This window comes from Anomaloglossus baeobatrachus, chromosome 1 (assembly GCF_048569485.1).
Source record: "Anomaloglossus baeobatrachus isolate aAnoBae1 chromosome 1, aAnoBae1.hap1, whole genome shotgun sequence".
In the NCBI taxonomy this organism is placed as follows: Eukaryota; Metazoa; Chordata; class Amphibia; order Anura; family Aromobatidae; genus Anomaloglossus; species Anomaloglossus baeobatrachus.
In genome coordinates, this window is record NC_134353.1 from 899,117,746 (window position 1) to 899,140,866 (window position 23,121).

The 23,121-nt window shown below is 48.9% G+C and overlaps 1 protein-coding gene across 2 annotated transcripts in view; it reads left to right on the forward strand.

The window, feature by feature from the left end:
- Positions 1–23,121, forward strand: part of DCAF12 (DDB1 and CUL4 associated factor 12) — a 62,606-nt gene that overhangs the window by 32,433 nt on the left and 7,052 nt on the right. For both annotated transcript variants that reach the window (XM_075327149.1, XM_075327157.1), the window contains exons 3-5: positions 5,172–5,378; positions 6,514–6,574; positions 19,761–19,954. In XM_075327149.1, coding sequence (XP_075183264.1) covers positions 5,172–5,378; positions 6,514–6,574; positions 19,761–19,954 — 462 coding nt within the window. The remainder of the gene's footprint in view (positions 1–5,171; positions 5,379–6,513; positions 6,575–19,760; positions 19,955–23,121) is intronic.

Genomic DNA, 23,121 nt, shown 5'->3' on the forward strand with positions numbered 1-23,121 from the left:
GCCTCTCTCCTTCCAGCCTCCCTCAGCATCAGCCTCCCCTCCCAGCCTTCCCCAAGATCAGCCTCTCTGCTCCCAGCCTCCTCCAGCACGCCGTGCTCCTCTGCCGACACTCACCCACACCCGATCGCATCCACTCACCCACACAACCGATCGCATCCACTCACCCACACAACCGATCGCATCCACTCACCCACACAACCGATCGCATCCACTCACCCACACAACCGATCGCATCCACTCACACACACAACCGATCGCATCCACTCACACACACAACCGATCGCATCCACTCACACACACCCGATCGCATCCACTCACACACACAGACACTGACGATATTGCACATACGCGCTGATACTCACAACATCCGGGGATATCACATGCTTCTGGCCATGTGATCCTCCGTCAGGTCCTGGAAGCTCACCGCACAATATCGCCGCCGAGAAGCAAGCGATATCCCAGGATGTTGTGAGTATTTGGATGCGATGTGATGTGTGTGTGTGAGTGAGTGTGATCTGATTTGTGTGTGTGTGCTGTTATGTTATGTATGTTCCGCAGCTGCAGGACCTTGATGTGTGGATGCGATGTGATGTGTGTGTGTGAGGTGTGTATGAGAGTGAGTGTGAGCCGGTGTACACTGGTAACTATGATACACATCGGGTAACTAAGGGACCTTAGTTACCCGATGTGTATAATGGTTACCAGCTTTCACGGCCTCCGTTAAGATCCCAGCATCGCAAGGTTATGTCTGGCGCTGCCGGGATCCTGACGGAGCCGGTGTAGAAGCAAGCGATATCCCAGCATGTTGTGATGTGTGGATGTGATGTGTGGATGTGATGTGTGGATGTGATGTGTGGATGTGATGTGTGGATGTGATGTGTGGATGTGATGTGTGGATGTGATGTGTGGATGTGATGTGTGGATGTGATGTGTGGATGTGATGTGTGGATGTGATGTGTGGATGTGATGTGTGGATGTGATGTGTGGATGTGATGTGTGGATGTGATGTGTGGATGTGATGTGTGGATGTGATGTGTGGATGTGATGTGTGGATGTGATGTGTGGATGTGATGTGTGGATGTGATGTGTGGATGTGATGTGTGGATGTGATGTGTGGATGTGATGTGTGGATGTGATGTGTGGATGTGATGTGTGGATGTGATGTGTGGATGTGATGTGTGGATGTGATGTGTGAGGTGTGTGTGAGAGTGAGTGTGATCTGATGTGTGTGTACTCACCTGGGAATCGGAGCCCCGTGTCAGTTGGGCCACAGCGAGCGTGCATTGCGTGAGGGGGGCGGGGCCTGCAGAGAGCCGGGGCGAGAGGCCAATCCGTGTGGGGGGGCGGGGCCATGGCGAGCCCAGCGGCCAATCAGCTTTGTGTCCCCGTAAGGACACAATTTCGGAGCATGACAGACAGACAGACAGACAGACAGACAGACAGACAGACAGACAGACAGACAGACAGACAGAATAAGGCAATTATATATATATATATATATATATATATATATATATATATATATATATATATATAATCTCTCGGAAATCGGCTATGGTGAGATGCCCCAGTGTTACGCTACACGATCAAGAAACCGCAGAAGCTGTGTTAGATGAATCCTTCTAAACACCGCAGCCAAAGAATAGACATTACACTTCTCGTATTGCCCATCAAAAAGATGAAGAAGTCCACAACCACATTGTAATGACGACTCTTGTAGACCAATAATAAACTTGACTGTGCTTATAAAACAGGAATGTTCTTTTACCAGCTCTCCTGTTCTCAAAAATGAACCAAGCTCTGGTTACAGACGAGCTTACCGTACCATCAGGGGCAAATTCTGGCCCCAGGAACCCAAAAACATCTATAATTTCTAGGCCTTTACTTGAGGAGCAGTGAGACCATGGATTTTTTTTTTTTTTTTTTTTTTTTAAAGAGTAGTGAGCCTATTAGCGAGACTATAAATCTCTCCACAAGATGTTGCAGTGTTTGATTAATGGCAAAAAACCCCACGGGACATCTGCACTAGATTCCGTTATTGGGGGCATTGGTTCAGGGAACTAGTCTGCATCAATAGTTTTTCATGTTATAGGATGAATTCAATAAACATACATCTCTTTTTAACTATAAACGAAAGGACAGATCTTAGAAAATTGGCATAGAGTCTGAATACTCCCAACTAGAAAGAGCACGGACCGTAACTGATTTCAGACTTTTGTTCTGAAGCAGTAGTGAGAAGAATTAGTAGGCTGCCTATTAGGTGCAAAAAAAAGCCAGACCCAGGGCACAAGGCCAGAGGCATGAGCCCGGAGGCACGACGCAGGCCAGGAGACAAAGGGCATGAAGCAGAGTGGCGCAAAACTGGAGCTTTCAGGCGCCAAGCCAAGAGGTCGGGAAGCACAATTACTTCCACTTAAGAGTAACCCATCTGTGGATTCAAGATAAACCTACTCTGATTGGTACATCTCAGTTGTCAGACTAGTCCCACCTTAATCAATTCGTTCACCCTGAGACTAAGGGGTACTTCTCACATAGCGAGATCGCTGCTGAGTCACGGTTTTTGTGACGCACCAGTGACCTCATTAGCGATCTCGCTGTGTGTGACACTGAGCAGCGATCTGGCCCCTGCTGTGAAATCGCTGCTCGTTACACACTGCTCTGGTTCATTTTTTTGGATGTTGCTCTGGCAGCCTGCGGTAAGCTGTAACCAAGGTAAATATCAGGTAACCAAGCGAAGTGCTTTGCTTGGTTACCCGATATTTACCTTGGTTACTAGCGTCCGCCGCTCTCAGGCTGCCAGTGCCGGCTCCCTGCACACGTAGCCGGAGTACACATCGGGTAAATAAGCAAAGCGCTTTGCTTATTAACACGATGTGTACTCTGGCTACGAGTGCAGGGAGCCAGCAGTAAGCGGCTTGCGCTGGTAATCAAGGTAAATATCGGGTAATCAAGCGCTTGGTTACCCGATATTTACCTTCATTACCAAGCGCAGCATCGCTTCCACGCGTCCTTGGGGGCTGGTCAATAGTTGCTGGTGAGATCTGCCTGATTGACATCTCACCAGCGACCATGTAGCAACGCACCAGCGATCCTGAGCTGGTGGGATCGCTGGAGCGTCGCTAAAGTGTGACGGTACCCTTAGCTGGAGGGCAATTTCCTTATACAAGATAATGTGATACATCCACATTATACACCCTTTTATAGATGGAGAAGTTAGACAAAACTTGGTCTGGTGAGACAATAGTGGAAACGTCTTTGTGTTATTCTACCACCATCATGACGTTCCAGCAAAAGTTAAACTCTAAAGCTCAATTATGAGGCTCTGCTGGCCCCAGCCATAAAATTAGGCAGCAGACATGGCCATGCGGCCTAATCCTAGATCAAAGGTCCAAGCCCTAGCTTCCGAACCTGAAGCAAAACTTTAGTGCATGAGTTCCAGGTTCTCTATAAAGGTGTGCAGCTAATATCAGCTCAGAAGCCTAGCACATTGAGACGCCTACACGGTGCACTTACCTGTGCTGCCTCCTCTCCGTGCCGAAGCTTCACTTGCAGGATCGTTTTGTCGGCCTTAACAGAATGCATTGGCAATCTCAGCAGTGCATATTCCCAGAGTGGCCATTCCTGGAGGGTCTTGCCGTGGGCAAACGGTTCCTGAATACAACAGTTTTCTACCAGATCTCCCTCTGATGGGGGACTTCCAATGTCAATCTGATAATGTGCAGATTAAACCACAAGGTCCCCCAGTTTGTGTCTTGGTTTTGCGATCGACTCTGCCAACACTGATGATTGACCCCAGTTCTCTTTTCCATACCTGTTTCTTCCTCAAGTACTGATCCCTGGGCTGGTCAAGAAGATCAAAGTGGAGGGAGTGCCCGTCATTCTCATGGCTACAGACTGGTCCAGATGTCCTTTCACAGGCTCCTCACTTCCACCAAAATTCTCACTCGCTCAATTTAATTGGCTGTTGAAGCTGTGATATTAAGACCAGCTAGTCTTTCCCATCAAGTCATCCAGACCATGATCAAGGCAGGAAGGTCTTTCTCTCTCATATACCATTGCACATGGAAGGCCTTCTTTCATTCGTGCGACGCCAGCCAGAGTGCCCCCATGGCCTTCTCCTTACCTTCCCTGCAGCCCTTCCTACAGTCGGGTTTTGACTCTGGCCTGTCCCTCACCTCTCTCAAGAACAGGTCTCGGCGCTTTCCATACTCTTCCAAACAAACCTGGCGCATTGCCCCCAGGACAGAACCATCCTTCAGGGGGTCTCGCATTCTGCGCCATCTTAACTACCCTGGTAGAGCCTTGGGACCTCAATGTTGTTTTGGACGTCTTTCAGATGTTCCCATTCTCTATTGTTCCTCTTCTGGAAGGTTGCCTTCCTGTTAGCCATCACCTCGTTCAGATGACTGTCCGAGCTTGCGGCTCTCTGCTGCCCCCCCCCACCTGGTTTTTCAACAGGGCAAGCTGGTCTTGCATTCGGTTTCATCCCTCCTCCCTAAGGTGGTTTCATCTCAAGAAAGATATTGTGTTCCCTTTTTTCTGCCTGTCTCTTTTCTCACCCTCGGAAAAGATTGCTTCATAAGCTGGACCTGTTAATAGCACTATGCCTCTACATCACAAGGATGGCGGACTTTTTTTTTTTTTTTCCTCCACAATTCTGGACGGTCAACGTAGAGGAATTCCAGATCCATCATTGCCTGCTGGATCCGGTCTGCCATCCCGGAAGCCCACTGGATAAAGGTCAGAGTGCGCCCACTCCAGGTCATGCCACTCTCCACTCGTTCAATGGAGTCCTCTTGGGCCGTTCACCATCGTCTCGCAGTTGTGCAAAACCGCTATCTGACCTTCCATGCATATGTTCACAAAATTCTGGATATCTTTATTTGGTTTTGTGGTTGCTATCCATTGTGTGTAGGGTATAATGTGCACTGGTTCTTTTTTGGTGCTCTTGACATATTTCTGTTATTGTCTAGGTTTTGGTTCCAGTGGAAAATCTTTACTCTGATCCTGGATAGTACAATTCCAAGGTCCTGGTCAGATTTGTGGGTGGGAGGGCGCGCTGCATTGTCTGTGTATTGAGATTTTTCTAAAATAAGTGACCTCTTATATCTGTGTTTGTGTATTGTTTTCTAAACTTATTTTCTTCTGCTTTTTGTTATTTTTTCCTTTAGTTATTTGTGGTGGATGTACAGACGGGACAGATTACAAAGATCCCCATCTTAAAAGATCGTGAACCGGTCAATACGACTCCTCAGAGCTGTGGAATCCATGCCATAGAGATCAACCCTTCCCGGACGTTGCTGGCTACCGGTGGAGATAACCCTAACAGTCTGGCAGTGTATCGCCTGCCAACATTGGATCCAGTCTGTGTGGGAGATGTGAGCTTTTGTTTTTACTTTAATAATCACTCTATTTTTCGATCATTCCTTAATTTTTTGGTTTTATAGATTAACTGATTCCAAGTGTTTTTTTTTATGTATAGTGTGAACTCTGTTGTTAACAAAGTCTGTGACCTTCTCACGTTACCACCTTAGAGTACCGTATTTTTCGGATTATAAGACACAATTTTCCTCCCAAAAATTTGGGAGGAAAATGAGGGGTGAGTCTTAGAATCCAAAGACAGCTTACCGGGGTGCTGTTTGTGCGGCGACCGGGTGCGTTCTGGCGGCCGGGTGCCTGTGGCTGCGTGGAGGCAGCCGGGTGCCTGTCGGTGCAGGCTGCCTCTCTGTACGTGCGTGCGGGCAGCCGGGTGCCTGTCGGTGCAGGCTGCCTCTCTGTACGTGCGTGCGGGCAGCCGGGTGCCAGTCGGTGCCGGCTGCCTCTCTGTGCGTGCGGCGGGCGGGCAGCTGGGTGCCTGTCGGTGCCGCCTGCCTCTTTGTGCGTGCGGGCGGCCTGCTCGCTGTCACTCTGTGCGTGTGTGCTTCAGGCGGACAGCTGTGCGGCAGGTTTCCCAGTGTGTCCGCGGTCCCAGTTTCAGTTGATGGTGAGGGGAGTCGGCGCATGCGCAGATGGAGCTCTTGGATGAGAGCTCCCTCTGCGCAAGCGCCGCTCTGGGAGTCAGCGTGTGCGCAAATGGAGCCCTTGGATGAGCGCTCATTCTGCGCATGCGCTGCTCCAGGCACCATCATTTGAAACGGGACCGCGGATACACTGAGACACTTACTTCACCGGCCTGCTCTACCTGTCACCCACCGCAACGGACCCGCCGCGGTTCCCACCACGGACACAGTCACGCCTGCCGCCACTAACCCGTTGCGGCTGCCAGCACAACCCCTGCCTCCTGTGACCCCGCTTCACCACCACTGCTGCCCCCCTCCAGTAAGACACCGGATTATAAGACTGACCCCATTTTTTTTTTTTTAACTTTTTTTTTTTTTTAGCTCTAAATTTGGGGTGCGTCTTATAATCCGGTGCGCCTTTATAGAACGAAAAATATGGTACTTTTCAGAAATAGTCTGTGCTCTTTAAACACATCTGGTCTTTATTGCCTCATATTTTCTTTTTACTTTAAAGGAGGGTCACAATGACTGGATCTTCTCTATTGCATGGATTAGTGACACCATGGTTGTGTCAGGTAAGTTGTTTTGAGGACAAGCTTTTCCTTTTAGTTTTGTACATTTATGCCATGTATTTACTAAGATTGATGTTTTGTACACCAATCCTAAAGCACCACTCCAGATTTTTTTTTTCTTGTGTGTTTTTGCCACTGGAGCAGTACTATTAATATAAGTTCTTTGCACTTAGTCTTATACTCACCTATCGCCGTCTCCGCTTCTATCAAAACCACCCCCCCACCCCCTCCCCTTTGGTCTCCGGCAGCTTGTGACCTGCTGACAGCTCCAGTGTTTCATGGAGTGAGCCAAAGATCACTCCTTTAATACAAGTCTATGATAGCCTCGCTCTGGCTCTAATAGACTTCTGTCCCATGCTCAATATGAGTCCAGAAAGGCAAAACAGATCCAGACCCGAGGGCCATGAGGATGACTTTTCCGATCACAAAGAATTTTTGTGACTAAGGAAGCTGTCCTAGCCAAAAAAGGGTGTGGAGACACCTCCTGACCAGGTACAATCTCTCGGAGGTCGGTCAGGAGGACGAGATTGAGAAGAACAGAGCAAGAGAAGTCTATCTCACCCAAGGGAGATGAGATCAATGAAAAATCACCTTAGGAGAAGAGGAAGCTGTTCACATGACCACTTGGTACAGGTGAAGGTAAGGAATGACAAGAAATGGGCTGTAAGTTCTGAGACTCGCATATGGAAGTGATTTTCGCCGGGACATCTTTCTGTGGAGCAAGAAAAAGAAAACTAGAATAAAAGGCAAGCGCTCAACACAAGAGGAGGTCTCCGCGATCCACAGGAGGCCTAGAGCATCAAGACAACCACTGAGGGTCCCGGGACCTAGATATCGACCAAAGGACACTGAAATCCACTTTGGCTGCTGTTGGATCAATGTCTGGGTATCTCTGCCGTAAACGAATATGGCTAAGGACCTTCTGACGAAGCAACCACTTCTCCTGCAAGGTCTCTCACAGGTGTGAGGCAGCAGAATAAAGTTCCCCACCTGGTGTCCAAAAAAACACGATTGGAATGGGGACAGGCTTTACACAAACAAACAAATACGTTTGTACAAAGTGAAACACAAAGTCCTAAAGAGAGGAGAAGCGAACCTTTCTGCAGGGGGAGGGGGTCTCTTGATTGTGTACATTGATAGAGCATGCTCAAGACTAGACACTGGGTTGGCATAGAAGACTACTTCAATCTGCAAAAGGTCGCTCCCTAATGAGAATAGTGCTCTGAGACGTATGGAAAAGTCAGAGTGTGCTGAAGAAAGAGTCTTGAACCAAATGAGATTTGGAAAAGAAGACTATAATCCCTCTGGTGCAGAAAAAAATAAAGGTACACCGGTGACGTGATCCTCGTAAGGACACTAGAAAAGAGGCTAGGCCGAAGGGTAACGCCTTGAGCTAGCACAGAGGCTCTTAGACTCCTTGACAATCCAGATAAGAAGATGAACAGGCTCTTCAAGTGTGCTGAGCAGAAAAAGTCCTGTAAGTTCCATGGAGGTTATGCCCAGTAATGTAGATTCCATCTTGGAGGTCAAAGAGGGACACACAAGTATCTGAGCCTGAGATCTAGAGCGATACTGTCCTACTATTGGACTGAGGTCCAAAGAAAACCCCAGAGGAACTGGAGTAAAGCCATGGAACCATGGGAAAAAAATGTACAACTACCTGTGGAATTGACCATGGTGGGATGTGAAAAGGGATGACCGACGTCTGGGGTAGCTCTTGTCCACTGCTCCTCAAGAGGCGACAGTCCTGAAAAGGAGAAGGCAACGGATCCTCTGCATCCAAAACAGCTGGTCTTGAAATGAGTCACAACAATGATACTGAGAACTGTTCATCAGCTGTAAGGAGAAAAACACAAATCTACTTATTCATATGGCCAATCTGCTCTGCGAGGTGAAGGGACCCAGGAAGGAAGCTGGCGAAGGAGACTTGACAGGCAGGAGCAGACTTACCAACGCAGTCAGCAGTGAACCACAGGAGCCAGGGAATCTTAATATTATGGCTGACTGTGTGAAACAGCGCGGGGCATCAGGCTCGTCATTGGGACGGACAGACCAAAACACGACTAAGGATACTGAATAAGAAAAAAAAAAAACTCTTGCAAGAGGAGAAGCCCTGCTTCCATGAAGTTCAGGAGCTTTTTACAGTGCCGAAGAGTTTTTTTGAATGTGTATAGTTTGTGAAGGATGCTGCTGTGAAGTGCCAAGAAACAGACAGGTAGATTGAAACAATGACCACGACCGAGGCCACTTGGACTGTGCTGCGATCAGCAATGTGGTTTGTGGTAGATAGTGGATCTGACTCACTGGATAGAGAACAGAACACTTGGATCCCTGCTGCGATCAGCCATGTGGTACATGGTGGATGGTGTGTCTGGCTGACTAGGTAGTGGACAGATCATTTGGTCCATTGCTGCGGTAAGCAATGTGGTTCATGGTGGATGGTGGGTCTGACTCGCTAGATAGTAGACAGAGCGCTTGGAACGCTGCGATCAGGAGTGTCATTTGTGTCTGCCTTGCTGGAAAGTGGACAGAGTACCAGGTGGTGGTCTGAAAAGGTAAACGCTCCATAGCTGCGGTTGAGGTCTAGACTTCATGGTTTTATCACTCACATGTCTTCCATGAGTAGCAGCCAAAGAGGAATGTGACCTGCGCAAGAAACCGTCTGTAAGGGCTCCCTGGCGAGGATGCAAAGAAGCGGAGAAGTGCAGTTGTAAAGGATATATAAGGAAGGCCCATGGATATCCTATGTGTAGAATAAAGTTCCGACAAGAAATCTGTCCTGGACCAACTAGCATGAGTTATCCTCCCATACTCTTATTGCAAGCAGTGGAGGGGCGTCTGGGGGAATTGGATAGAGCACTCTTTTCTGTAATCAGTGCGCTGAAGCTGCTGAGCCTGGCCCTGAGATTCATGATTGTGGATTAAAGACGCCCTCCACTACCGGCCCAATGGAGGTGTAAAATTACATTTGTGGCCGCCTGGGATACAGTGCTTTGGTGCTGAAAGTGCCTAATCTTTCCAGCACAAGAATGTTGAGATGAGAGCCGCGCACCTTGGAAGGTTCTGGCTGCTCCTCTGCTGCCATCCAGGTACTATAGCACCGACAAGCAGGAAAAATGGCATCGGAAAGAAATTGAAGAGGCGGTGACACTGAAAAGAGCGCATTGTTCCGGCATGGCTGTCTAAAACAAGTGGCCTGAGAGCAGTGAGTGGAGGGACGTGCGAGGCTAGAGCCAGCAAGTGTGATCGGGTGGGCTGCCGGGGGCATGTTCTGGCTGCAGCAATAAGCCGGGTAAAAGCCAGGGACTAAATTTAGGACCATGGTGGCCGTGGAGAATCGGGGGCACGGAGGCCGTGGTGGAAGTAATAAAAATAAATAAATAAATAATTAAATAAAAAAATATAATAATAATTAAAGAAACCTGTCAGATGCAATATGCACCCAGAACCATGAGCAGTTCTGTGAGCATATTGCTAATCCCTGCCTCAAGGCCACTTCACACATAACGAGATCGCGAACAAGATCGTTGCTACGTCACAGTTTCTGTGACGCAACAACGACTTTACTAGCGATCTCGTCACGTTTGACACGTACCAACGATCCGCCCCCTGCTGTGAAATTGTTGGTCGATGCTGAACAGCCTGGGCCATTTTTGGCTCGTTGGAGTCCTGCTGGGCAGGATGGATCTGTATGTTTGATACCTACCTGCGATTTCGTTAACGACCTAGGTTAGAACTTTAGTGTGGCACGTAGGTGTGTAGTTGCGTCCCCGTTTCCGCGCCCCCTCTGCACCGATTGGTTGGCGCCGATAAACACTCGGGAACGAAGGAGGGATGAATCCAGGTGCAGATGCAGCTTCGATCCAAAAAGCAAGCCATCAACCAGGTACAAAGTACGAATTAATGAGGGTGGAGTCGCAGGTTCTATTCTCAAAGCAAAGCTCAAAAGAAGTGACAAAGCATGACGCGATACAAAAGTTACCTTTTAGGCCCGCCCAATCAGAATGCAGTATTGGCCACCAGTCGGAGCGGAGGGGTGTGGAAAAGGCGATGCAAATGCACGCCTACGTGGCTCACTGCGTTTCACTACGCCCCTTAGCGAGATCGGAATCGTTACCACAGCTGTTGTGTGACAGGGTCCCGACGATTTACAAGATCGTTATACGGGTCGCATGCTCGTTCCTAAAGTCGGTGTGTGTGACACCTCACATACGATTTCACCAACGACTCAGCAACGATCCAGGAACTGTGATGTAGTAGCGATCTCGTTCACGATCTCGTTATGTGTGACTGGATCTTAACTGTCCCTGTATACACTAGCATAGATTATAAAGAGATCTTTAGAGCGTATTTCTAAAGATCTATTATCTTATGCTAATGAGCGTGAGGACTAGTCCCAAGGGCGTTTCTCCCCTTAGCTAGACGGCCCATATAGCATGCTAGTACGCCCCTGTGGGCGTACTAAAATACTAATGAATACGCAGCGACGCCGCACATTCCTCACTGTTCATGGTGGCCGGTGGAGGATGGATGCGCTCTGCACATGATCCGGTGTCCTCAGCACTTCTGCTTATTCGCACTGTGCCTCACTGAAGCCGGGAAGCTTACACCCGGCATCAGTTTAGTGCGCATGATCTGAAGTCCCGGGTCATGCGCACTGCGCATCCATCCTTTGCCAGCCGCCAAGAGCAGTGAGGTATGTGCGGCGTCGCTGCGTATTCATTAGCATGTTAGTACCCTCACAGGGGCGTTCTAGCATGCTATGTGGGCTGAATAGCTAAGGGGAGAAACGCCCTTGGGACTAGTACCTTCGCTTATTAGCATTCGATAAGAGATCTTTAGAAATACTTTCTCTAAATATCTCTTTATCTATGCTAGTGTATACAGGGACTGTTAGGCAGGGATTAGAAATCTACACCCAGAACGGCCCGTGGTTCTGGCTGCATATTGGACCTGACAGGTTCCCTTTGAGGAATAGAAAGGCCAGAACTGTTTTTGTTTTTTCAAAAAAAAAAAAAAACAAACCACAGGAGCCTCGTTAACTGCCTGGAACTGTCATCAGGCAGAAAGTACAGGTTCAGTCTTCCCTCTCTCCACCTTCTGGCTCTGGAGGACAAGAGGGCAGGGGAATAGGGGAATGGTGGCAAGGACTGGCCGCCCAAAGACTCTCCTGATGTCTTAGAGGAATACAGCCCTGCCGTACGGACTAGAGGAGGTACGATGTGGATCAGACCACACTGTTTTTTCCGTCTCTATGTGGAATGACAGTGAGTGGTTACACCCTGTTGCCCAATCACAAGTCGTAGCTGAAAGAAAAAGGAAAATGGTTCAAAAAACAAGTTTAAGGTAGAAATTACTGAGTGCAGCCCCATGTCTGCCTCCTACCGACACTAAGCTAAAATTGATCGGCTTTGCTCCAGTTGGTGGGTGTATCCTACTAAGGAGGAGCTAACTAATTAATGAACCTACAGTATGTCACAAAAGTGAGTACACCCCCTCACATTTATGTAAATATTTAATTATATTTTTAAATGTGATAACAATGATGATCTGACACTGATACAATGTACAGTAGTCAGTGTAAATGTGGGGTCCTCTAACTCCACTCACAGCCATTAGTGGATGTTAGAGACCTTGCACTTCTCCACCTACTAGTTGAGGAAGCCCCACAGATACTCAATTTGGTTTAGTTCTGGAGACTGTTGGCCAGTCCAGCACCTTTTACCTTCAGATTCTTTAGCAAGGCAGTGGTCGTCTTGGAGGTGTATTGGAAGTCATCATGTTGGAGTGCTACCCTGTGGCCCAGTTCTCGGAAGCAGGGGATCCTACTCTGCTTCAGTATGTCACAGTACATGCTGGCATTTGATTTGTAGCTCCCTACAGCACTCATGCAACCCCAAACAATGACCCTCCCACAACCATGGCTGACTGTAAGCAGGACACACTTGCCTTTAGACTCCTCACCTGGTTGCCGCCACACACACACACACACACACTTAAGACCATCTGAACCAAATACTTGGTCTTGGTCTCATCAGACCACGGGACACTGTTCCATTAATCCATGTCCTTACTCTGCTTGTCTTCAGTAAACTGTTTTGTGGGCTTTCTTGTGAATCATCTTTAGAAGAGACTTCCTTCTGGGACAATAGCCATGCAGACTAATATAATGCAGTGTGCGGCGTATGGTCTGAGCACTGACAGGCAGACCCCACCCCTGTAACCTCTGCAGCAATGCTGACAGCTCTCATACTTCTATTTTGAAAATGCAACCTGGATATGACGCTGAACACGTGCACTCAACTTCTTTGATTTACCACGGCGAGGCCTGTTCTAAGTGCATCATGTCTTGTAAAACTGCTGTATGGTTTTGGCCACTGTGCAGTAGCTCAGTGTCAGAATGCTGGCAATCCTCTTAGCCTCGGCCATCTTTATGTAGAGCAACAATTCTTTTTTTCATTTCCTCAGAGAACTCTTTGCCATGAGAAGCCATGATGAACTTCCAGTGACCAGTATGAGAGAGTGTGTGAGAGAGAACACCGAATGTAACACCCCTGCTCCCCATTCACACCTGAGACCTTGTAACACTGAGTCACATGACGTTGGGGAGCGAAAATAGGGGCACACTTGGGGATCTACTCCCTTTTGTTGCCTGCAGTTTATACATTTATGGCTGTGTTGAGTTATTTAGACTGTTATACAAGCTGCACACTGACACTGTACATTGATTGTAGCAAAGTGTCATCTATCCAGTGTTGTACCATGAAAAGATAATAAATATTTACAAAACTGTGAGAGGTGTACTCACTTTTCTGATATTTTGTGAATGCTTCCATCATTATAGACGGAAATGTATATCCAGAAGCTTAATGACTGGTTTCAATAGTGATCAGCAGAATAGGGACTGAATCTGTGGATTGTTATACAGACTGTAAAGGCTGCTTTACACACGATGATATCGCTAGCGATCTCGTTAGCGATGTGACACGCCAGATCGCAGATTCGATTTGCCGAGATCGCACATGTGACCGGCGCTGCAAAAAAAACCCGACCTATGTGCCATCTCGGCAAATCGTATCTGCGATCTGGCGTGTAACATCGCTAACGAGATCGCTAGCAATATCGTTGTGTGTAAAGCAGCCTTAACTCGAGATCACACTGTAAAAATGTAAAAGGAGCTGTCCTCTTTCAGAAAACTTTACTCTACATGCACACATTATTGTATGTAAAACAACAAACTGCTTTACTGATCCTCCCCGTGTCCAGAGCTATGCCTCCGCCACCGCCCCGGGCTCAGCCAAATCGTCATCGCTGCAGTCAGTCGTAAATTCAACGGCTTTTGTCATCTACACAGGAAAAGCCACTGAGACCACTATTGACTGCAGTGATGTTGAGGTGACGTCTCTGGGGCCGCGGAGGAGACTTGGCGCTGAACACGAGGATGATTAGGGTAAAGTTGTCTGAAAGGGGACCGCTCCTTTTAACATATTAACAAAATGACCTTTCTTCATCGTTCCTTATGGGAGACCCAGACCATGGGTGTTTAGCTTCTGCCTCCGGAGGACACACAAAGTACTACACAAAGTGTAGCTCCTCCCTCCGAGCATATACACTCCCCGGATGACAAATCCAACCAGTTCAATGCTTTGTGTTCAGGAGGTCACACACACACACACACATGCATCCTCTGATTTTTGATTTCAAAGATTTGGAAGAAAAGCGGGTCCAATCTGGACTCCCGGCATGTCCCTTCTCACCCCACTGTGTCGGCGGTGCTGTTAAGGTTGATTTTACAAGGCTGGAGCCTTCACATGCCGCGCTCCTTCACCATCCCCTGAGGCTCTGGCTTGAAGTGGGAGCCATCACGGTTCTCACTGCTTTGCAGGAGACCGGTCTCCATCCGCAGCCCTTTTCAGGATCCTGCCGGACGGAGCGCTCACCTCCCAGGGACCTGGCACCTGCGTCTCACAAGCTAAGTACTGAGACGTTATTACCACAGACAGTGGTCTTTCCAGGGGTCCCTTGTACTTTATATTTTGGGGAGAGTGTGTTTTATGACTGTGTTCACATTTCCGGCCGGTTCTCCAGTTTTCACTGGAGAACCGCGCCGATGGTGCCTGCTCGCTGCCCGCATGTTTAAATCTAGGCCCCGGCTTCGCCTGAGGCCTAGTTTCGGTTTCACTCCCCCTGCATGTCAGTCATGCAGAGGGACAGTGTGGCTCCGCCCAGCGGCTGTTCAGCACAGGGGAGAGACACTCCTCACTGAGGAAAGATTCCCTCCCCTGTATACCTCATTTGTCCTCCGGATCCAGCTCTCAGAGTAGGCCCCGCCCCCTCTCCTCGCTCCGGCTCCATTTTCTCAGCGTTCTCAATGTCTGCATAACACATTGTGACAAATGGGGGCCTTGGGCTGGGGGATCTGGAGGGCACAGAGATGTCCCTATGTTAAACGGTCTGGCAAGCCACAACCTCTGGTTGTGCAGCATGCTTATATACTCTGTTTATATACTCTGCTGGGGGTCATTCTGGACAGGAGCCCCCACTTCTGCAGCTTGTCTCACATCAGAGCAAGGCTGCAAGGCTGTTCTTATTATGCACTGCATGTAGACTCGTACTGTCTGTACCGAGCACATAACCACATTGTGATGCTTGCTCTAACATAGTGGTCCCTCAGCCTGGAAGCTCATCAGTGGTCCCTCCAGCTGCTCCGGCTCCGGTGGCTGATGCCCCGGTTTGGGCAGAATCCCTCTCTCCAGGGGACAGCTGTCCCGGACACTGCTGAGCATGCATCAGCCCCCTTCTCAGGGCGCTTCTGCTGCTACGGCTCGCTCAGCAAAGCTCACAGAGGATTCTTCATCTGGTCTCAGTCCCCGTCCTCCTAAAATGGAGTCGCAGGGTCCCCTTTCCTTCCTCGTCCCGCAGCCCTGATTCACGAGCCGACTCGCAGGACGAGGAGGATGTCTTTACTAGGGGCTTGGACGGATCTGTCCGAAGGTGACGCAGATGCTAATGATTTGATTGCGTCCATTATATTTGAACTGGACCTCAATCCGCCTGTATCAGGGGTGCATTCCCCTCTGGCAGAAAGGCATCAGTATACCTTAAGAGAACAAGGAGTGTGTTCCTTAACCACTCCAGTTTTCAGGCCACTGTGACCAAGCCCAGAGCCTGTCCTGACAGACGCTTCCCAAAGCGTGGTTCTGATGACTGTTTCCCCCTTCCACCAGTGATGGTCAAGGAGTGGGCTCATTCACCAAGGGTGGATCCTCCGGTGTCTAGACTTTCAGCCCGGACAGTTGTATCAGTGGCTGACGGCACCTCTCTAAGGATCCCACTGTCCGCCAGGTTGTCCTTCTGGCCAAATCTATATATGAGGCGGCGGGGGCCTCGTTTTCCCCATCTTTTGCAGCAGTAGGAGATGCGTTCCCTCACCAGGGACTTTATGCCCGAAATGGTTGCCCTAACTTCCAGGCTTCAGTCTTTTCATCCTATGCCATGTATGCCATGCTGGAGACTGTCACCGCACTGCGGTGGCCTCGGCTAATTCCCTCGCTATCCGCAGGCTCCTGTGGCTTCGAGAGTGGAAGGCAGATGCTTCTTAAGAAGTTCCTTGCTGGGCTCCCTTTTGCTGGGACCAGTCTATTCGGTGGACAACTGGATGAAATTATTAAGGAAGTTTTTGGCAGGAAGAGTACTTCCATGCCACAAACCCAGGAAACCTGTCCAGGGCAGGAACCAGTCGAGGTTTCGTTCCTTTCGTTCCTCTAACTGGTCGTCCTCTAAGCCCTCGGCCTCGTCCACTAACTCAGCCAAGGTCCGTAAACCAACTGGCGCATGAAGCCGCGTCCTCAGAAGTCCGCAGGAGCTGCGGCCCCAAGGCAGCCTCCTCTTGATTATCTGGCCGCGCCAATAACGTCCTTGGTCGGTGGCAGGCTCTCCCTCTTGGGCGACGTGTGGTTTCAACACGTCTTCGATCAGTGGGTGTGGGTTACCATCTCCCACGGCTACAGAATAGAATTCTATCCAGCCCGCCAAACAGATTTTTTCTGTCAACTCCCCCCTGCTCCAAGGCCGCCGCCTTCTCACAGGCCGTGGCACTCTTGCAGGCCAATGGAGTAATTGTACCAGTTCCCGACTGGGAACGGTTCTGAGATTTTTATTCAAATCTCTTCCTAGTCCCCGAAAAGGACGGTGCTTTCCGACCTGGATCTCAAGCTTCTCAACAAGCTTGTCAGGTGCGGCATTTTTGCATGGAATCTCTGCGATCAGTCAATGACCCAAGGAGATTTCTTAGCAGCCATCGACATCAGAGATGTCTTTCTGCTTGTGCCAATCGCAGTTTCACACCAGCGTTGGCTACGTTTTGTAATCGGAGAGGAACATTTCCAATTCGTGGCTCTCCCCTTCGGGTTAGCCACGGCCCCTCGTGTACTCACAAGGTCACGGCAGCAGTGGTTGCGGTTCTGCACCTCCAGGGGTTGGTAGTGATCCCTTACCTGGACGACCTTCTAGTCAAGGCTTCATCCAGTGCAGACTGTCAGCGGAGTGTCTCGCTCACTCTCGCCACGCTTGCAAGTCCACTCTGACCCCGACCTAGGACCTTACGTACCTAGGGATGCAATTCGAGACTCTGCTGGCGCTTGTGAAGCTGCCCTTAGTCAAACAGCAGTCCCTTCATCTGGCGGTTCGCTCTCTGCTGAGGCTCCGCCGTCATTCCATCAGGCACCTCATGCAGGTGCTGGGTCAGATGGTGGCGTCAATGGAAGCGGTTCCCTTTGCCAGTTCCATCTGCGTCCCCTGCAGCTGGACATTCTCCGCTGTTGGGACAAGCGGACCTCTTCCTTGCACAGGCTGGTGGCTCTGTCGCCACAGACCAGGAGCTCTCTTTAGTGGTGGCTTCGGCCCCTCTCTCTGTCCCAGGGACGCTCCTTTCTGGCCCCGTCCTGGGTGATTCTCACCACGGATGCCAGTCTATCCGGCTGGGGAGCAGTGTTTCTCCACCACCGAGCACAGGGCACTTGGACTCCGTCCGAATCAGCCCTCTCGATCAAGGTGCTGGAAATCAGGGCTGTACTCCTAGCTCTCGTAGTTTTTCACCACCTGTTGGCGGGCAGGCACATTCGAGTCCAGTCAGACAACGCGACAGCAGTTGCCTACCTCAATCAGGCGGGACTCGCAGCCGCCTAGCAATGTCGGAAGTTCAACGTATCCTACAGTGGACGGAGGACTCCAAGTCCACCATATCCGCAGTCCACATCCCAGGCGTAGAAAACTGGGAGGCAGATTATCTCAGCCGTCAAACCGTGGACAGCGGCGAGTGGGCCCTGCATCCGGCAGTGTTCCGACGTGGCTTGCTCCCACGATCCTCAGGCCTTGGCAGCGGACGCGCTGGTTCAAGATTGGTCCCAGTTCCGTCTGGCCTACGTGTTTCCCCCTCTAGCTCTCTTGCCCAGAGTCCTGCGCAAGATCAGAATGGAGGGCCGTCGGGTCGTACTCATCGCCCCAGACGGGCCCAGGCGAGCTTGGTTCCCAGACCTGCTCCGTCTGTCCGTAGAGGTGCCGTGGCATCTCCCGGACCGCCCAGACCCTCACAGGGTCCGTTTTCCGCCAGAATTCTGCGGCTCTCAGATTGACGGCGTGGCTCTTGAGCCCTGGATCCTTACGGCTTCAGGCATTCCTTCCGAGGTCATCTTCACTATGACTCAGTCTCGGAAGTCTTCCTCGGCCAGGATTTACCACAGGACTTGGAGAATTTTCCTGTCCTGGTGTCGTTCTTCCGGCCATGATCCTTGGCCGTTTTTCCTTGCCGACCATCCTGTCCTTTCTACAGTCCGGTCTGCAGCTAGGACTGTCCCTCAATTCCCTCAAGGGACAGGTCTCGGCTCTGTCAGCGTTGTTCCAGCGGCGTATCGCCCGGCTGGCCCAGATGCGCACCTTTATACAGGGCGCATCTCACATCATTCCGCCTTACCGGCGGCCTCTGGATCCCTGAGACCTTAATCTGGTCCTCACGGCCTTACAGAAACCCCCCTTTGAGCCTCTTAGGGAGGTTTCGTTGTTTCGTCTTTCACAGAAAGTGGTCTTTCTGGTGGCCATAATTTCTCTCAGGAGAGTCTTTGATTTGACTGTGCTCTCTTCGGAGTCACCCTTTTTGGTCTTTCACCAAGACAAGGTGGTTCTCCGTCCGACTCCGGGCCTTCTCCCTAAGGTGGTGTCTCCTTTCCACCTTAACCAGGACATTTCATTGTCTTCCCTTTGTTCGGCCCCTGTGCATCGCTTTGAGAAAGCGTTGCATGCTTTAGATTTGGTGCGGACGCTCCGGATCTATGTGTCACGCACCGCTGTTCTTAGGCGGTGCACCTCTCTTTTTGTGCTGACCACAGGTCAGCGCAAGGGTCTCTCGGCTTCTAAACCGACCCTAGCTCGTTGGATTAGGTCGGCCATATCCGATGCCTACCAATGTTCTCAGGTGCCTCCCCCGCCGGGGATTAAGGCGCACTCGACCAGAGTTGTCGGTGCCTCTTGGGCTACGGCTCAGCAGGTCTGTCAGGCTGCCACTTGGTCTAGTCTGCACAACCTTTCAAAGCACTACCAAGTGCATGCTCATGCTTCGGCAGATGCGAGCTTGGGCAGACGCATCCTTCGGACGGCTGTCACCCATTTGTGAAGTTAGGTTTTGCCTACTTCTCAGTTTCTGTTTATTTCCCACCCATGGACTGCTTTGAGACGTCCCATGGTCTGGGTCTCCCATAAGGAACGATGAAGAAAAAGAGAATTTTGTTTACTTACCGTAAATTCTTTTTCTTATAGTTCCGACATGGGAGACCCAGCACCCTCCCTGTTGCCTGTTGGCAGCTTTCTTGTTCCGTGTGTTTTCACCGGCTGTTGTTGTAGACAGAGGTTCCGGTTATTCCGGGTTTTACTCTATCTCTACTTATGGGTGGATGTCCTCCTTCAGCTTTTGCACTAAACTGGCTGGATTTGTCATCCGGGGAGTGTATATGCTCGGAGGGAGGAGCTACACTTTTAGTGTAGTACTTTGTGTGTCCTCCGGAGGCAGAAGCTATACACCCATGGTCTGGGTCTCCCATGTCGGAACTATAAGAAAAAGAATTTACGGTAAGTAAACAAAATTCTCTTTTTTGTCCAGATTGAAATGGTTTTCTTATGAACTGCCTACCTGTTTCAGGCTCCCGTGATGGATCGATGGCTCTCTGGGAGATTAATGACGAGGTGATGAATAAATGCAACTTCCAGCATAACCTCTCCCGGGTACCAGTCTACGCTCATATTTACCACAAAGCATTGAAGGACATCCCAAAAGAGAGCAGCAACTCCTCAAACTGCAAGGTCCGCGCCCTGGCGTTCAACAGCAGGAGGAAGGTAACGTGCACCATACCGTGTCTGCTCCACCACTGCCACTGATACCTATCTTGTGCAGAAAATTCCAGTATACCTTCCCCTCAACACTGCGCAGTCTGACGGCCAAACCTCCGGTCTGATGGCAATCGGTGGAATTTCTGCCCTTCTGTTGGGACTCCTCATACCTATGACCTTACAAAGGAAACACTAGAGATGCCATAGACTGGGGTTTCCTTTTAACATCTTGTAACACTAGTGCTATCAGATACGGCTGTGCAAAATGTCATCAAAACGGTCAATATAATCTATTCATGGAGTGGAGATATATAATTAATATATATATATATATATATATATATATATATATATATATATATATATATATATATATATGTATATGTATATGTATATATATATATATATATATATATATGTATGTGTATGTGTATGTGTATATGTATATATGTATGTGTATATGTATATATGTATGTGTATATATATATATGTATGTGTATATATATATATATATATATATATATATATATACATCTATACATACATACTATATATATATATATATATATATATATATATATATAATATATATATATAGTGATATTTTATATTACATAAATACAGTGGAGCCTTGATTAACGAGAAAAAATCTGTTCTCGTCTAGCAAAGCAAGATTTCCCATAGGAAATCATTGCAATGCAGACAATTCGTACCACAACTTGTTTAACCCCTTCTGCCCCGGGGCACTTTCCGTTTTTGTTTTTTGCTCCCCTTCTTCCGAGAGCCGTATCTTTTTTTATTTTTCCATCAATCTTGCCATATGAGGGCTTGTTTTTTGCGGGACAAGTTGTACTTTTTAAATGAAACCATAAGTTTTACCATATGGTGTACTGGAAAACAGCAAAAAAATTCCAAATGCAGAAAAATTGCAAAAAAAAGTGTGATGGCACAATAGTTTTTGGGATGTTTTATTCATGGTGTTCACTATATGGTAAAACTGATGTGTGGGTATGATGCCTGAGGTCGGTGTGAGTTTGTAGACACCAAACATGTATAGGTTTACTTGCATCTAAGGGGTTAAAAAAATTTCACAAGTTTGTCCAATAAAAGTGGCGCACGTTTTGCGCCATTTTCCGAAACGCGTAGCGTTTTTTTTTTTGGGATCTATGGCTCAGTGACTGCATATTTTTACGTCTCGAGCTGACGTTTTTAATGGTACCATTTTTGCGCAGATGCTACGTTTTGATCGCCTGTTATTGCATTTTGCGTAAAACTTGCAGCGACCAAAAAAAGTAATTTTGGCGTTTGGAATTTTTTTACCACTACGCCGTTTACTGATCAGATTAATTGATTTTATATTTTGATCGGGCATTTCTGAACGCGGCGATACCAAATACGTGTATATTTATTTTTTAACCCTTTAATTTTCAATGGGGGGAAAGGGGGGTGATTTGAACTTTTTAGGTTTTTTTTTTTTTTTTTTAATTTACTAGTCCCCCTAGGGGGCTATAGCGATCAGCAATCCGATCGCTATTATCTATCTGCTGATCACAGCTATACAGCTGTAAACAGCAGATTCAGTCACTTTCTGTTTCTCTCTGCTCGCGGCCGAGGGAAAACGAAAGTGAAACTTCATAGCTGCAGGCCTCATCACATGACCCTGTGCTACGATGGCAACCACCGATAGTCACGTGATCACGCACGTGACTTCCGGTGGAGGCGGCGGTAAGAAAAAAACATGGCTGCTCGCATTTAGATCTTGCTGCCAGACTTTGGCAGCAAGATTTAAGGGGTTAATGGCCGCGGGTGGAAGCGATTCCACCTGCGGCTAGCAGGCACACATGTCAGCTGTTGAAAACAGCTGATATGTGTGCCGACCGCCGCCGCCTGCCCGTGGCAGGGGAGGGGCTTAAAGGGACACGCTCCATGACGGATATATCCGTTCATGGTCGTGAAGGGGTTAATGTCCCATCCTGGTCCACTATTGTGCCATTTCACACATGCACAAACACATATTATTATGCTCTCCTTACCTTCCGTTCCATCGCCGTCCTCCTGGTTCTTGCGGTTCGCCGGTACAGGATATGTATCGGATAACCATCGCGACCAATGCCGGAACTTCCGCTGCCAGAGCACTGACATCAAAGGCAGGAGCCGCTTGCCTCTGTTCAGCGCGCTGCCTTTGAGTAGCGGCTGACAGCGGACAGTCCTCCATCATCGCGATGGTTATCCGATACACATCCTGCAGCGGCGTACTACAAGAACCAGGAGGACTGCGATGGAATGGAAGGTGAGGTGAGCATAATATGTGTGCATGTTTGTGTGGACTGCAAGAGTGGGTTAGAGCGCGGTGGAAGTACGGAACCGGAAGTGTGTGCAGTGAGTGTTTGCTCGTACAGCAAAGTTTGCTCGTAAACAGTTACAAATTTACAGCAAGCTTTGCTCGTTAAGCGAAATACTCGCAAACTGGGTTACTCGTTAACCGAGGTACCACTGTATTACATTTCCAACGTTTCTACCCAAACTACAGAGGGTATTGAAATCAATCTTACAATATCTCCGAAAATAAGACACTCTTATATTATTTATTGCCCTGAAAAATGCACTAGGGCTTATTCTCAAGGGAAACCAGGTTGGGGGAAAGTTTACCCCCCCCCCCCTCCCAAAAAAAAAAAAAAAAAAAAAGCAGACAAACACACCTTCACAGTTACCAGACCCCGGACATCTGCGTGGCTCCCTGGTCTTCCTGCGATCTTTGGCGGGCGCTCTCAGCAGGTATGCTCCATGCCGTCCTCCCCCTGCTTCTGGCCGAAACACTCACATACATATACATTAGATCGCACTCATACTCATATGCGCACACACACACATCAGATTGTGTGTCACCACATCCGCAATACTGATTGCTCTCCACGGTACTGTGTCCCATCTTCCCTTGCCGGCCGGAAGCAAGGACCTGCGGTGGAACACATCGGTGCGTTCCACCACATGTCCTCGCACTCCACTGCACTGCGTCCCAGTGTGGGTGTGCGCTCCACTGCAGGTCCTAGCGTTCGGTGTCTGATTAGTATGATTGCATAGTCTTCTGTCTTTCTTCTCTCTTTTGGGGGTTTCTGATTTCTATAATGAAGAGTCCTGCTGTATTCTTTAAATTTTTTTAGCTGCATGGACAC